The sequence below is a fragment of the Choloepus didactylus genome, chromosome 10 (genome assembly GCF_015220235.1).
Source record: "Choloepus didactylus isolate mChoDid1 chromosome 10, mChoDid1.pri, whole genome shotgun sequence".
Taxonomy (NCBI): Eukaryota; Metazoa; Chordata; class Mammalia; order Pilosa; family Megalonychidae; genus Choloepus; species Choloepus didactylus.
Window position 1 is genome coordinate 93206125 of NC_051316.1, and position 13724 is coordinate 93219848.

Genomic DNA, 13724 nt, shown 5'->3' on the forward strand with positions numbered 1-13724 from the left:
TGTGCTCCCTGAACACTTGTACATTTCCTAAGACCAAGGATATTCACTTATGTAACCATATCAACTGCAGTTAACCAGTTCAAGAAATTTAACACTGATATAAAGCTTGCAGTCTATATTCCAGTTTTTTCATATATCCCAATAATGTCCCTTTGAGCTTTTTCTCCTCCCTTGTTAGATCTCATCCAGGAACATATACTGCATTTAATTATCGTAGTCTCTTTAGTTGCTCTTTTTTTTTTCAAGTTGTGGGAACATACACACAATATAAACTTTCCCATCTCAACCATTCCCAAGGCTACCATTCAGTGGGATTAATCACATTCGCTATGTTGTCTGTCACCACCTTCTATTACTTAAACTTTCCCATCTCCCTGAATAGAAACCCTCCACCCATTATGTATTAACTCCACATTCCCCCTGCCCTGTGCCCCTGACTGCTTGCTGTTTTTGAGCCCAATAAAGGCTCAGACACATGGTATGGTATCACTAAGGATGGTGTCCCAGGGACCCCTAGTATAGGGTATCCTGCCAATCCTCTCCCTGCCCTGCCACTCACCCCAACACGCTCAGGGTACACGCCAGCTCTCAGGAAGGAGGCCTTCCAGCTGTCTACTTCCTCCTGTGTCTCACAGGCCAGTTCCAGCTGCCGGTAATCCTTGTAGACATTCCTGCAAGATGGGCAGGCAGTGAGGGGAGGCCAGGGCAAAGCCCACCCTCCTGGGTAAGGTTAAGGGCATGCCTGGACTTTGGGGTCACTGGGCCTAAGGTCCTGGCTGACTTTCTCATTTCCCAGCTGTGTCATCCTAGGCAAGTCCTTTCCTCTCTCCAAGCCTCAGTTTCCTCATCTGGAAAATGGGTTAATAACAATAATTCCTGCCTCCTAGGGTCACTGTGAAGATTTAGGGAAAGAAGCAGTAAAATGTTTAGAAAGAGACTGAGCCCCCAATACAAGGTTACATCCCCAAGGCAGTGCAGCTCTCCGGCTTGGGTCTCGGACCCACTCTGCTCCCTCCTCAACTCTGAGGACTCGTCTGATGGGTGGCTGCACTGAGCCTTCATTTCCGAGGAGAAGACCCACCAGAGTCATCCCTGAATTGGGAAGCCAAAGGCCCGGTCTCAGCACTGGCCCCACTGGGCACTAAGCCACATGAGAAAGGGACCAGGTCTGACCGGGGCTGTATTTGGTCCCCAGTGCCTGGTAGTGTCTCATGCAAAGCTGGTGTTAAACAAGTAAAGGTAGGTGGGAAGAGGAGAGGAAGAAAGAAATGGGGGATGGGAGGAAGGGAGAAGGGCTTGACATGATATCTATTATAGCTGTAGGAGAAGCTCAATAAGCAGCTGTAGAATGAATGACTTGCTGGGGGTGGGGCATGGAGCAGACCCCTCTCCTCTCTGGATCTATGTATCCCCCTTTCTACCCAGTGGAAGTGGGTTGGGGCCTGCAGGGTCTGGGGCCCCAGCAGCCCCAGGCCAGGGGCAGGCAGACACCTCTGCTCCGTGTTAAAGAGGGCGAAGATGTGCTTGCTCGACATGAAGCCCTTCTCCACGTCCCGCAGCTTCAGGTTGTCCACGGACAGCATATACTTCTTCTCTTTCTCCTGTGGGTAGGGGTGGGAGTGATGGGAGAGGTTGTCACTCTTCTCTGCCACACCTTACTTCCTAAGCATGCTCCACACTGGCAGAGTCTTGAAGCTGTGGACCCCCAGATTGGCGCCAGGCTTCTGAGACACTGACTGATGGAGGCCTGATTGTGGAGCCCTGGAATTCAGAGGTGGTGAGGCCCCAAGCAAGCCCTGGATGCTAGTCAGGACAGCCCCAGGCAGGGACCCCACATTTGAGTCTCTTTCGCCCCCTATCCTGGCTGCTGGGCTGCAGGGCCTGCTTGGATAAGCCTCTGACTTCATTTCCTGACTGCTGAGACAGGGAAGGGGGGCTACTGGCCCCTGTGGCTTCAAAGGGCTGGCTCAGCCCACTCCGCCAGCTGCCCATGTGTTAGCAATCAGGCACATGGTACAAACCTGGAGATGCTGTGTCTGTGTCTGTAACATGTGTGGTTACTTGCTTGGGCAAACACACAGGAGCCTGAGGACATATTCTATGGCCATTGTATGTGTTGCACCCATGTGTCTGTATTGCATACATGCATGTGTGTGCATGTGTGTCTGGGGAGGTGTCCGACATGGACATGAGGCAGAGTGAACATGTCTGCATATCCATGCGGATGTGGGCACACCATCAACGCGTGTTGTAAATGTTTGTGGCAAATGTGAATGTGAATGTGTTTTCAAGAACATGCCAGTGTGACATGTGCTGTAGGTGCACACATTTACATGCAGACAGTTTGTGTAATGGCCTGTATGTGTTCAGTTATCTGTAGGCATCCAGGAAGAGTTATGTGTACCTGTGGATAGGCGTGTGGGTGCTGGGCCTATGTGCACTGACATGTGTCTGTAAGCTCCTCTGTCCAAGGGGAGGGGTTCAGGGATCCAGCAGCAGGGAGGGATTTCTGCTGCCTGTACCCCACTGGCCCACCCAATGCCCCAGGACCTATGGTGGGAGAGTGGGTCTAGGTGGGACTGGGGGGACTCAGAGGGCTTGGGCATGAGCGTCACCCAGGATCTCAGGTGAAGGGGTGGGTTTAGGAGGACCCTGCCCCCCATCCCGGCGTCATCCTGCCCCACCCTTCTCTGCCCCCCACACCCGCCTGGTCTACCCAGCCACATAAAGCCCTCTTTATACCAGGCGGGTGGCCAGGAGCCCCAGAGGGCGGCTGGGGGAGGAGAGGAGGAAGTTGCACACACAGCCAGGGAACATCTGGAACCGTTCGAGGGAGGCCCCGCCGCCACCCACCCTGCGCTTCGGGGTTGGACACTAGGTAGGCGCGCCCTCCTCCCCCCCAGCCCTCCCTTCCTGCCAGGCCGGCCCCCTCCCCAGGCCCCTCCTTCCCAGCCACAGCTCCCGCTCACCCCTGCCACGTCAAAGGAGGCAGAAGGGTTGTTGGGAGCAGAGAGGGGACCACGGGCTGGCTGGTCTGGGACTGGGGGACATTGGATCTCCAGGAGATGAGGCTGAAGCTCCCACCGGATGGACACACAGACACTGCTGCCCAGATGGACCAGAGGATACCTCCACTCCGTCTACCCAGTGTTTAGACTATCTGTTCAGGACTCCCAAATTGTACAGTAGTCTGCACATTGGTTAGGCTGGGCTGGGTTAGAGCCTCGGCGCCGCCACTGGAATGCTGCACGGACCCCCGCCTGTCATCCCAGGACTGGAGCCCGGAGCCGGGGCGGGGGGCTTGGGGAGCATGGGATGGGTTGGGAGGAGGCGCAGAGGGACGGGGGTGCCACCCTGCTGTGGGATGGGTGGTGGTGGTGATGGGGGGAGGGCAGCGGAAGAAGACTGAAAAGACTGGGGGGTCGACGAGGGCTGGGCGTGGGCTCAGTGCATACCCTGGCTGGGGATGTGGGCAGCTGCCTGTCTGCCCAGAGGACCTCCCTTCGCCCCCAAAGATCAGAGGGCTGACGTCCAGGGAGAGGAGGGGGACAGATGACTGCCCCCAAGTCCGGACCACCTCCAAGTCCCCAGCTGTCTAGTGCAAAAATACTCACACCCAAGCACAAACTCACCTCTACACTCACACCCCCACAACTCAGGCACATACATCGCACACCCGAACTTTAAATCACACAGTCACGGCCCAAATGCACATTCACATCACAAGCGCACACCCACACATCTGGACAGACACACACACCCCTCACAATGGAACTCTCCCCCTCCCCAATCCTTAAGCCCCAAACACAAATACATATTATCAAGCCCCAAATATCCCACATTCACACTTTCCCTCCTCAAGCCCACACCCAAATACACACACACAACCCTGCACTTACACACCAAGCATAGGCACACTCCCCAGAGTCACACTTCAAGCTGACACACTCCGTCCCCAAACACATGCCCCAAATACACACACAGACCCTTATATTCCAAACACACCCAGATGTTTGCACCCCAAACACCCTCTCCCACAAAACATCCACACACAATATCTACACACACCTCCACACCCACACACCACCTCCCAACACTCACTGCCCACGCTCCAATTCCCACCCCCACCCACCCCCTCACATGCTCATAGCAGTCTTTCACACTTGACTAAACTCAACTGTACACACAAAACTTTTTAACAAAACACACACCAAGGTAGGAGACCAGGGGGCCCCCTCAGATATACTTACCACCCCCCTCCCCAGTGCATCCATGTGCAGGCCCTCAGCCCCGGGTCACACTGTGCAGGGAGCCCCAACTTAAGAGCACTAGGAGTTGTGGGGGCATAAGCCGGGACCCCCAGCCCACAGGGGGTGTCTAGGGAGCCTGCCTGGGCAACAGAGCAGGAAGTGACCCCCCCACCCGCGCCCCATGCCACCTCACACTCCATCCCTTCCAGGGGCCTCTGTGCTCAGGGAGAGGCCCAGGGCTGGGGTAATGAGGTCCAGATGGCTTGGCGCCCCCACCAGTGACGACAGAGGGCCCGCCCGAGGTGAGGAGGAGGGGGCCCTGCCCGGGGCGGATTTGGATAAGGAAGGACCGAGGAGGGGCCTTGGAGACCAAAGCCACAGACCCCTACCCTGAACCCCACCCCCTGCTTTGAGAGTACCCTATCCTCCAATAGCTCCCTCAGGAGCAAGAGGGTCCCTTCCCCCACTCCTTGGCCAGCTGGAGTTCATTACCACAACCCCCCCCCAGCCCTCCCCATTCTCTCTGGTCACCTCTGGAATCCAGATGTGGAAGCCAAATAAACGCTTTCTTAAAGGAGACCACGACAGGGGAGGGAGGTGGCAGGGGGATTCTGGGGGTTTTAGTGGGAGGAGGGTTTTGCGGTGGCTACACAGAGCGCCATCATTCCTGCCCCTCAGCCTGGAGACACCCTGGGCATCTCCCATGGATTGCCAGGGTCTTGAGGGTGGGGGATAACAGGGCGTCTGGCAGCTGGACTTGTGTGTGTCATAAGCCTGTGGGGACCATGGAGGAGGCGGCACGCCCTGGAGCAGGAAAACAGGAAGGCTGGGCTGGCGGGGTCAGGGAGGGGCACTCGGCCCCCTTGCCCATCCTCCTCTCCAGGGCGCCCAGCCCCCAGCTCCTTGGTCCTGACAAGCCACCTTCTCTTTACAACCTCGATGAGAGAGCTGCCTCCCCCCAAAGCCCCCAGGATTGCCTGCCTCTCATCCCTCCATCCCACCTCCAGTCATGGGTCTTAAGTGGGATTTTTTTTTTTAAACCCTGTTGGGTGGTCCAGGCCACTCTAAGCCTGTGGTGGAGTCTGAGCCTGACCCTGGCCACCAACCAGCCCCTTGATGACAGGTAGCCCTTTCCTCACCTCATCATCCTTGTACCAGGACAGATTCTCAGCAGTCAGCACAAACCAGTACTCCTTGGAGCCACCCTTCATGATGCCAATGTTGTTGATGGTCAGCCAGCCCTTCCGGATGACCTGGAGGGTGAGGGGCCGGAGGTCGGTGGGCAGGAGCCAGGCTTCCCCATGGAGGGCAGGGGAGGCACAGGGAAATACTCAAAAGCCCCTCTCCCCCACTCCCCCAGCTCCTGGAGGTCTGGCTGGTCAGAGAGGGTGGGGGTCAGACCTGCCCCGGTTTGAACCACAAGTGAACAGAGTGGAAGGCAGAGGTCAGCTCAGGATAAAGCGCCTCAGAGAGAACTTTTTGAGCAAGGGACTGGTGGCTTGATAGGTGATGAGATGCCCATCGCTAAAAATGTGCCAGTAGAGTCTACGTAGCAGATTGGGCAAGACTACTCTGAGTTCCTTTTCAACTTAAGATCCAATTTACTCTACGACTTTTTTTCTGATCTCAGGGAGTTTGCACATGTCGTTTCCTCTGCCTAGAAAGAGCTTTCCCTCCCTCCTTGTCTGACAAACTCACCCTTTGAGTATCAGCTCAGAAGACACATTCTCAGGCAGGTCTCCCTCACTGCCCCCCCCCCCAATATAAAGAGGACCCCCATTATAATCTTTTATCTCTCCCTTAAGTCTTCTCTGTTACTGACTGCAATTTTGAACTAACTTCTGTATGTATGTGTGTGTCAGCCTCCCCTGCTAATCTGTGAACTCCCTAGCGTATTCCCAGCTGCTTGCAGAGTGCTTGACAAAGAGCAGGTGATCAATAAATGTTTGTGACATGAATAAATGAATGCTATGATACTATAGTTCTAACAGTGTTTGAACCCAGGCTCAGAACAGGAATGGAGTGGTGGAGAGTGGAGATGGGCTAAGGGGCTGAGCCAGGAATTTCCCAGGCCCCTTCTTCCCAGGTAAAGCTGAGAGTAACAGGCAAAGGTCCTTTTCCATGGTAGGGAGCAGCTGTCCCCAGGAATGCTCTGAGTCTGTGGAGGAGTTGGATGCAGATTGACAGTGTGAGGATGCTGCCTCTTCTCCCTCTGCTTGCCCTGACAGCCCTGTCTTCTCCTCTGAGCAGCCAGAGAAGACCCAAGGAGGCCTGGAGCTGGCGAGAAAGTCCACTGGGGCTAAGCTTGCTTCTGAGGCCCTCAGCATCCTTCTGGAGCTCTCCTTACCCCTTCTTGCTTCTCCGAGAACCTTGCAGAGAACCCAGGGCCCACAACCAATCAGTAGCTGAGCTGAGGGGAGACCACAGCTGCCTTAGCCAGTTAGCAGGGACACAGTAGCCAGGAGTCCCATGACTTGCAGCCTTTGTCCTCACCTCGGCCATCCTCAGCCCTGCCCTCCAACCTGCTGGTCAAAATCTTCCCTCCAGAGCCCCTGCAGCAGAGATCTCCTGCTCCCCTGACTCCTGCACTGCCTGGGGTTCTCAGGGGTCCTTAGCTGGGTCCTGAATGCAGGCCCAGGTCTCCATGGGGCAGGATCAGGTATGAGTCCTATCCAAGGTTCAGCAAAGTGTAGGCACTGGTGAGTGTTTGCTAAACTGAATTACCCTAGGGTATTACATTCATTAATTCTTTCATTCTATTGAGCACCTACTGTGTGCAAGGCACTGGGCTTACGGCTGAGGATTTAGTGATGAACAAGACAGAATCAGCTCCTGCCTGCAAGGAGCTGGGGAGGGAAACAGATATTAAACCAATAATCACACAAACACCTAGATGATTGCAAAGAAATGACATCCTATGGAACTTATGGAAAGAAAAGCTCAGGACACTATGGTGTTTAAGTATAATGGGGTTTGAGAAAGGGCTCCTGAGGAATGATGTTTCAGCAGAGATCTGAAGGACAGAGAGCAGGAAGCCAGGTGAGGAGAGAATTGTCTCTTGACACTTCATTCATCTCTTTATTTAGCTGTCTGGGAGAACTGGCTGTTAGCTTCTTAAAAACATGTATCTCTTCTCCATCCACCTGTCCATTGATCCATCCATCCATCCATCCATCCATCCATCCATCCATGCATCCATGCAACATCCATGCAACAGATGTTTAAGGAGCACCTACTTTGTGCCAGGCCTTTGTTAGGCATTTTTCAACCCCTGCCCCCACCCCACATGGTCTAGCTCTGCCTAAAGGAGGTGCTTGGTTCATGCACACTGATGGACACATCGATGGGACTCTGCTTGTGGCTAGGCTTTGCCACCAATGTCTGTCCTGGTGTGTGCAAATAGCTCAAGCCAAAGGGTGCCCGCTTGCCCCCTGCTCATCCCTCCCCACCCCAAACCAATGGACCTCCTCCTCCCCCTCACTTCACAAGTCAAAAGCCCCAGTCCTGGTACTCACCAGAATCTCATCCTGCAAAGAGGTAACCATAGCAACCACGAGAAGCATCGGGGAGAGAGGAAAGAGGGTTACTGAGGCAGGGTGGGAGGCTTGTGGCTGGTGGTTGACAGGCTCCCTGGCCCCCGTGGGACCCTCCCCCTTGGGGGAGAGCACTCTCAAAGGTTGAAGTCCATCTGGCACCCTCCATCCCTCGGGCTGGGGTGCTGGGGCCTACTCACCTGGTTCCCTGAAGCCTTCTTCTTGTTCATCTGGTTGCTCCTCTGCTGAGCACTAATGGAGAGGGGAGGGGCAAGCCTCAGAATGTCTCAAGGGGCCCAGCTCCACTGCCCACTGCTCAATGAGCACAGGACCCAAAGGAGTAACCCAGAGGGCTTGGGTCCTACACATACACAAGAGGTGTCACCCTCTCTGCCCAGGGAGCACTCACTTGGCAAAGCCTATGAAGTCCTCATGGTTGGTGTTCATGTAAGCCAGCTCAATGTCGATGAGGAGCATGACCTTCAAGGATACACAGGTTAGAGGGCAAACAGACAAGATGACACAAAGTTTAAAAATGCATGACAACTGGGAGAAAAGGACTTGCAGCACATATAACAGACAAAAGGTTAGTAACTGTAAAAAATAAAGAGTTCCTACAAATTGATAAGTGAAAGACAAGAAACCCAAATCAAAATAGTCAAAGATCATGAACGTATCTATTCATAGAAGTCAGATAGCTGGTAAGGATATGTAAAAGGTGTGTTCTAAAATTGATTGTGGTGATGAATGCACAACTCTGTGATTATACTGCGAGCCATTGATTGTATACTTTGGATGGATTGTATGGTATATGAATATATCTGAATGAAACTGCTTAAAAAATTGCTCACCTGCATTAATAATTAAAGGAATGCAAGTTAAAGCAACAGCGAATTTCTTTTAACATATTAAATTAATGATAAATACTGATAATGGCCATCATGGGCATGCTGTGGGGAGATGGGCTCTCTCATATATTGTCAGTGGAGACATAAACTAGTATCATCCCCTTGGAGAACAATATGGCAATATTTAACAACATTAATGCACATAAAAGATAGAGTTGAGGGCCCTGTCCCTATCAAGAAGGAAGAGTGAGATGCTTCAGGATTCTATCGCCCCAGGAAGCTTTGCACAACCAGCAAGAACTGGCAGAAACAGGTTTCTCAGAGCTCCAGAAAACAGTTAAATGACGGCAGTAGCAGGGCGCTTGCCAGGGCTGACCTGTGCTTCCAGTGCAGATCCCCAATCCCAGTTCTGGGGGTGCAGGGAGCAAAGCAACCCTATCATACATAGTGGGAGCATGCCTATTTGGCCCAATCTGTCCAGTGGTGGACTGTGGGACTCGCTGGGCCAGAACTTGCCCCGTGTGCAGAAGGCAGCTCAAAGAGCTCTCCTTTAGAATGCTATGGGAGAGCAGTCAAGTCGTGCTGCCTGGGGCAATGATTGCTGGCTGTGGGACATACAGTGCAGTGCCCAGGACAGAGAGGAAACTGTTTCCTAGGGAAAAGGGGACAATTGTAAATGCGGGAATTGCTAGAGCCACATGTGCATGGCCAAGAAAAGAGGCATGTGCAGAAAGTATCAGGAAGGCCCCTATGCTTTGGCCTCAAGGTCTTCTCTAAACTCATATGGATAAGCTCTGAAGGAGAGCACTTGCACAGGTCAATCTGCAAAGGCTGAGAAAGGTGCTTTCTTCTTCTTCCTCCTCCTCCTTTTTTTTGGTCAGCTCCTGGCATTCAGGAAAACTTTGTCATAACACTAGCTGGATAGCTGGGTACAAGCTTAAGGAACACCTCAGAGTCTAAATCCAACGATAACACATTAAAATATCAAAATGTCCAGGTTTCAAGGTTTCAACAAAAGATCACAAAACAAAGAAACAAGAAGTGATGGCCCAGGCAAAGAAAAAGATTAAAGCATTAAAAACTATCAGTGATGATGATCAGACCTGAGACATAACAAAGACTTTTAAAAAGGTACTAAATATGCTCAAAGAGCTAAAGGAAAACATGGACAAAGAACTAGAACTAAAGGAAAACAGGAAAGCAACAGATGAACATAAGGAGAATATCAATAGAGAGATGGAAACTATGAAAAGGAACCAAACAGACCTGAAGTCTACAGAACCTCTTGAGGGGTTCAACAGCAGATTGGAGTTGGCAGAAGAAAGAATCCATGAACTTGAAAATAAGACAATTGAAACATCCAGTCTGAGAATCAGAAAGAAGAATGAAGAATGACCACAGCCTGAGGAACCTGTGGGACACCACTAAGCATACCATTATACTATTAAATAAATAATATTGCTTATATCCTGCATCATGGGAATCCCAGAAGGAGAAGAAAGTGAGAAATGGGCAGAGAGAATATTCAAGGAAATAATGACTGGAAACTTCTCAAATTTAACAAAAGACATGAATACACACATCCAAGATGCTCAATGAACTCCAAACAGATAAACACAAGTAGACCCCCACCACAACTTTTTATAATCAAATGATTAAATGCCAAAGATAAAGAGAAGCAACGGGTCACATACAGGGACCCTAAATAAGATTAAATGCCAATTTCTCATCAGAAACCATGTAAGCAAGACATATTTAAAGTGCAGAAAGCAGAAAATTGCCAACCAAGATTTCTATTTCTGGAAAACTATCTTTCAAAAATGAGGGAGAGATTCAGACATTTACAGATAAACAAAAGCTGAAGGAATCCATCACCGTTAGAGCAGCCCTACAAGAGATGCTAAAGAGAGTTCTGCAGGTTGAAAGGAAAGGATGCTAGACATTAGCTCAAAGCCACATGAAGAAATCAGGATCTTTGGTAAGGGCAACAACAGGGGTAAATATAAATGCCAATACTATTGTATTTTTGAATTGTAACTCTACTTTTTACATCTTACAGGCCCTAAAAGGTAAATGCATAAAATGCAATGATAAATCAGTGGTTTTGGACTCATAATGTACAAACATGCCACTTGTGACAAGAACTACATACAGGTGGGGGAATGGAGGAGAATAGGAACATAGTTTGTTTAAACCATTGAAGTTAAGTTGGTACCTAAGCAAATGAGATCATTACAGATTTAGTATGTTACATTTAAGCCCCATGGAAACTACAAAGAAAATATCAGAGGATGTGCATGCTCAAGAGGCAGAAATTAGAGTACAGGTTGCCAGGGACTGGGGGTAGGGGGAATGGGAGTTAATGCAAAATGGGTGTAGCATTTCTGTTTGGAGAGATAGGAACATTTTAGTAATTGATGGATAGTGAGGGGGCCACCACATAGTGAATGTGATTAATCCCACTGAATGGTGTGCTTGGGAGTGGTAGAGATGGGAAAGTTTTTGTCATATGTTCCCACAATTAGAAAAAAAAAGAATGAGCAACTAGAGATAATGACAATTAAATGAAATACTTGATCCTGGATGAGATCCAACAAGGGAGGCGATAAAGCCCAAATGGGCATTATTGGGACATATGAAAAAATTGGGCTGTAAGCTTTATATAAATGTTAAATTTCTTAAACTAGATAACTACACCTAAGATGGTTAAATAAGTGAATGCTCTTGTTCTTAGGAAATGTACATGACAGTATTTTTTATTATACATATACATTTTTTGGTATGTATACACCAAAAACAAGTAAGTGTTTGGGAGCATGATGTATACAACCATCATGTGTTCAGAAAATGGATTGACAGATCAACGGATGGATAGATAGATAATGGATCAACAGATTGATGGATAGATAAATAGAATGATATGGCACATGTGGCAAAATGTTAAAATTGAAATTCTGTGTATGGGGTTTATATTATTTTTGTAATTCTCCTGTCAGCTTGAAATAAAAAGTTTAAAAAATGCACATGAACAATTCTAGAACTATATCTCACAGAAGAACTCATCAATTGAGCGGATATATGTACCAAGGTGTTTGGTGTGGTATGATTTGTAGTAGAGAAAAATTGGGAAGGAGCCAGTGGTTAACAGAAGGTGAAATAGATTATGGTATCCTCTAGCCAATAAAACACTCTGAAGTTGTTCAAAGGAGTGAGGAAGATTTCCACATATATGATTAAGCGTGGAGGGACTGGGTAATTGTGTTGTGCTGAGAACAAAGTTCTGGACGCAGACTGCTGGGTTCCAGCCCGGGCCCTGCTGTTTGCTATGAAATGGGGCTGGTCTCTTCTGAGCCTCAGCTTCTGCACCTGACGTGCTTTGCCTCACAGAGACTGGTGAAGGCACAACAAGGTGAGGCAGGACATGTGCCGATACATAACAGGTGCTCAATAGATGTTGGCTACCACAATTATCGTTAGAGAAAAAAGGCAAGGCATATAACAGGATTCTGGCTCCTAAAGACGAAGACAGAATCTTCTGGGTGGGTGTGTGTGTGTGTCTAGAAAAATGTCTGGAGGCACGGAACACCAAACTGTCAAAAATGGTGATTTCTGAGGCACAGGAGGGCAAGAAGGAGTGAATGAGGACACCTGTCATTTAATCATGTCTATACTGACTCAATATTTTCATGAGCATTGATCACTTTTGTAATTATAATAAGTCTAATAAAGATTTTAAAACAGAACATCAACAAGACAAGGTGACTGACTGGAGACAGCACCGTAGTGGAGAAGGGTTGTGAGGATAGGGACTGGGAAATGGGAGCCACAGGTGGGCATGGACAAGGGATGAGGGACAAAAAAGGGACCAGCTCGTGAGCTTGGTGGGCGCCCTGACAGTGGCCTGACCCTCTCTGCGCCGCCAGTGAGTGTATTTGAGATCAAATGATTGAATGAGTGAATGAATGAATGAATGAACATATGAAGAGTGACTACAAAAGGGCGGGGGATGGGTGGGTTATGAGGGGCATAAGGTGACCCAGAGAAACAGCAGAGAGGCCCGAGAAGATTCGTCCAGAAGTACAGATGGCCAGGAAGTTGACAAGGACAGAAGCAAAGAGTGAGCGTGAGGCGAGAGAGAAACCAAAATGGGAAGAAACTCCCGGGACTGGAGTGAGAGGTGGGAAGAGCCGCTGGGCAGGTGCTGCAGGCCTCACCTGCTCCTTGGTGCGACCCTCACGCTCCCGGATGTGGGTGGTCACGATGCGCTCCATCTCCTCCCGCAGCCGAGGGTACTGCTGGAGCTGGAGGGGGGGCGGGAGGGGAGGGAGCCACGTACACAGGGGGCACGGGCAGGGGCACCCGAACCCCGCCACAGCCTAGGGCCCCAGGGGCGTGTGGTGGGAGGCGCACACGGCACGTCCGCGAGGGAAGGGAGAGAGGCCCGGGGTCCCAGGAAGCTGATGGCACCAGGCCACGGCCGCCCCCTTTCCCCAAGAGTTGGGTTCCAAGTGGCAATTCAAGGTCTTCCTGGTTCCAGGTCCTCTCCACTGGCCTACCCGGGGAACCTTTGGGGGGTCGGGCAGTGCCGATGGGGAGAAGGGCATGGGCATCAGCCTGCTCCTTGGCCACCAGCTTGGCGGCGGCTGTCGTAGAAACAGGCATATAAGATGAAGACTTCGTTTAGGGGACAATTAGCTCCCAAGGCTTTTGCTGGCTCTCAGGTTTACCCCAGACCTTCCTAAGGGCTAGAAGGGCACAGTCAGGTGGGGAACCAGGCAGGGAACAGAGTCCAGTTCCAGGAGGAATCGGGTGAGGGCAGGGCCCGAGGTGCCAGGTGGCCTCCTGAGTCAGGCTGGGGACAGACAGTGCTCCTTGTCAGAGCTGGGGGATAGGGAGGTGGGCAAGAGCAACCACAGAGGGCACCATGCAGGAGCCACAGGCATGGGCATGCGAGGGCGGGCGGGAGGGTGCATGCAGGGGCGTGGATGCCAGCAGCATGGGCAGTACCCCGCGGGGGCTGGGCTGGGCCCCAGGCCCTCTCGGTGGAATCCACCTGCCTTCTTCCCTTTGCATGCCCCTGCCTGGCACCACCC

At 50.9% G+C, this 13724-nt stretch overlaps 1 protein-coding gene across 1 annotated transcript in view; it reads right to left on the reverse strand.

The window, feature by feature from the left end:
* The window catches only part of DNM1 (dynamin 1), a 46430-nt gene that overhangs the window by 8522 nt on the left and 24184 nt on the right, over nt 1-13724 (reverse strand). The window contains 7 exon segments of the mRNA XM_037851020.1: nt 560-671; nt 1492-1601; nt 5390-5503; nt 7766-7777; nt 7984-8035; nt 8193-8263; nt 12846-12932. Coding sequence (XP_037706948.1) covers nt 560-671; nt 1492-1601; nt 5390-5503; nt 7766-7777; nt 7984-8035; nt 8193-8263; nt 12846-12932 — 558 coding nt within the window.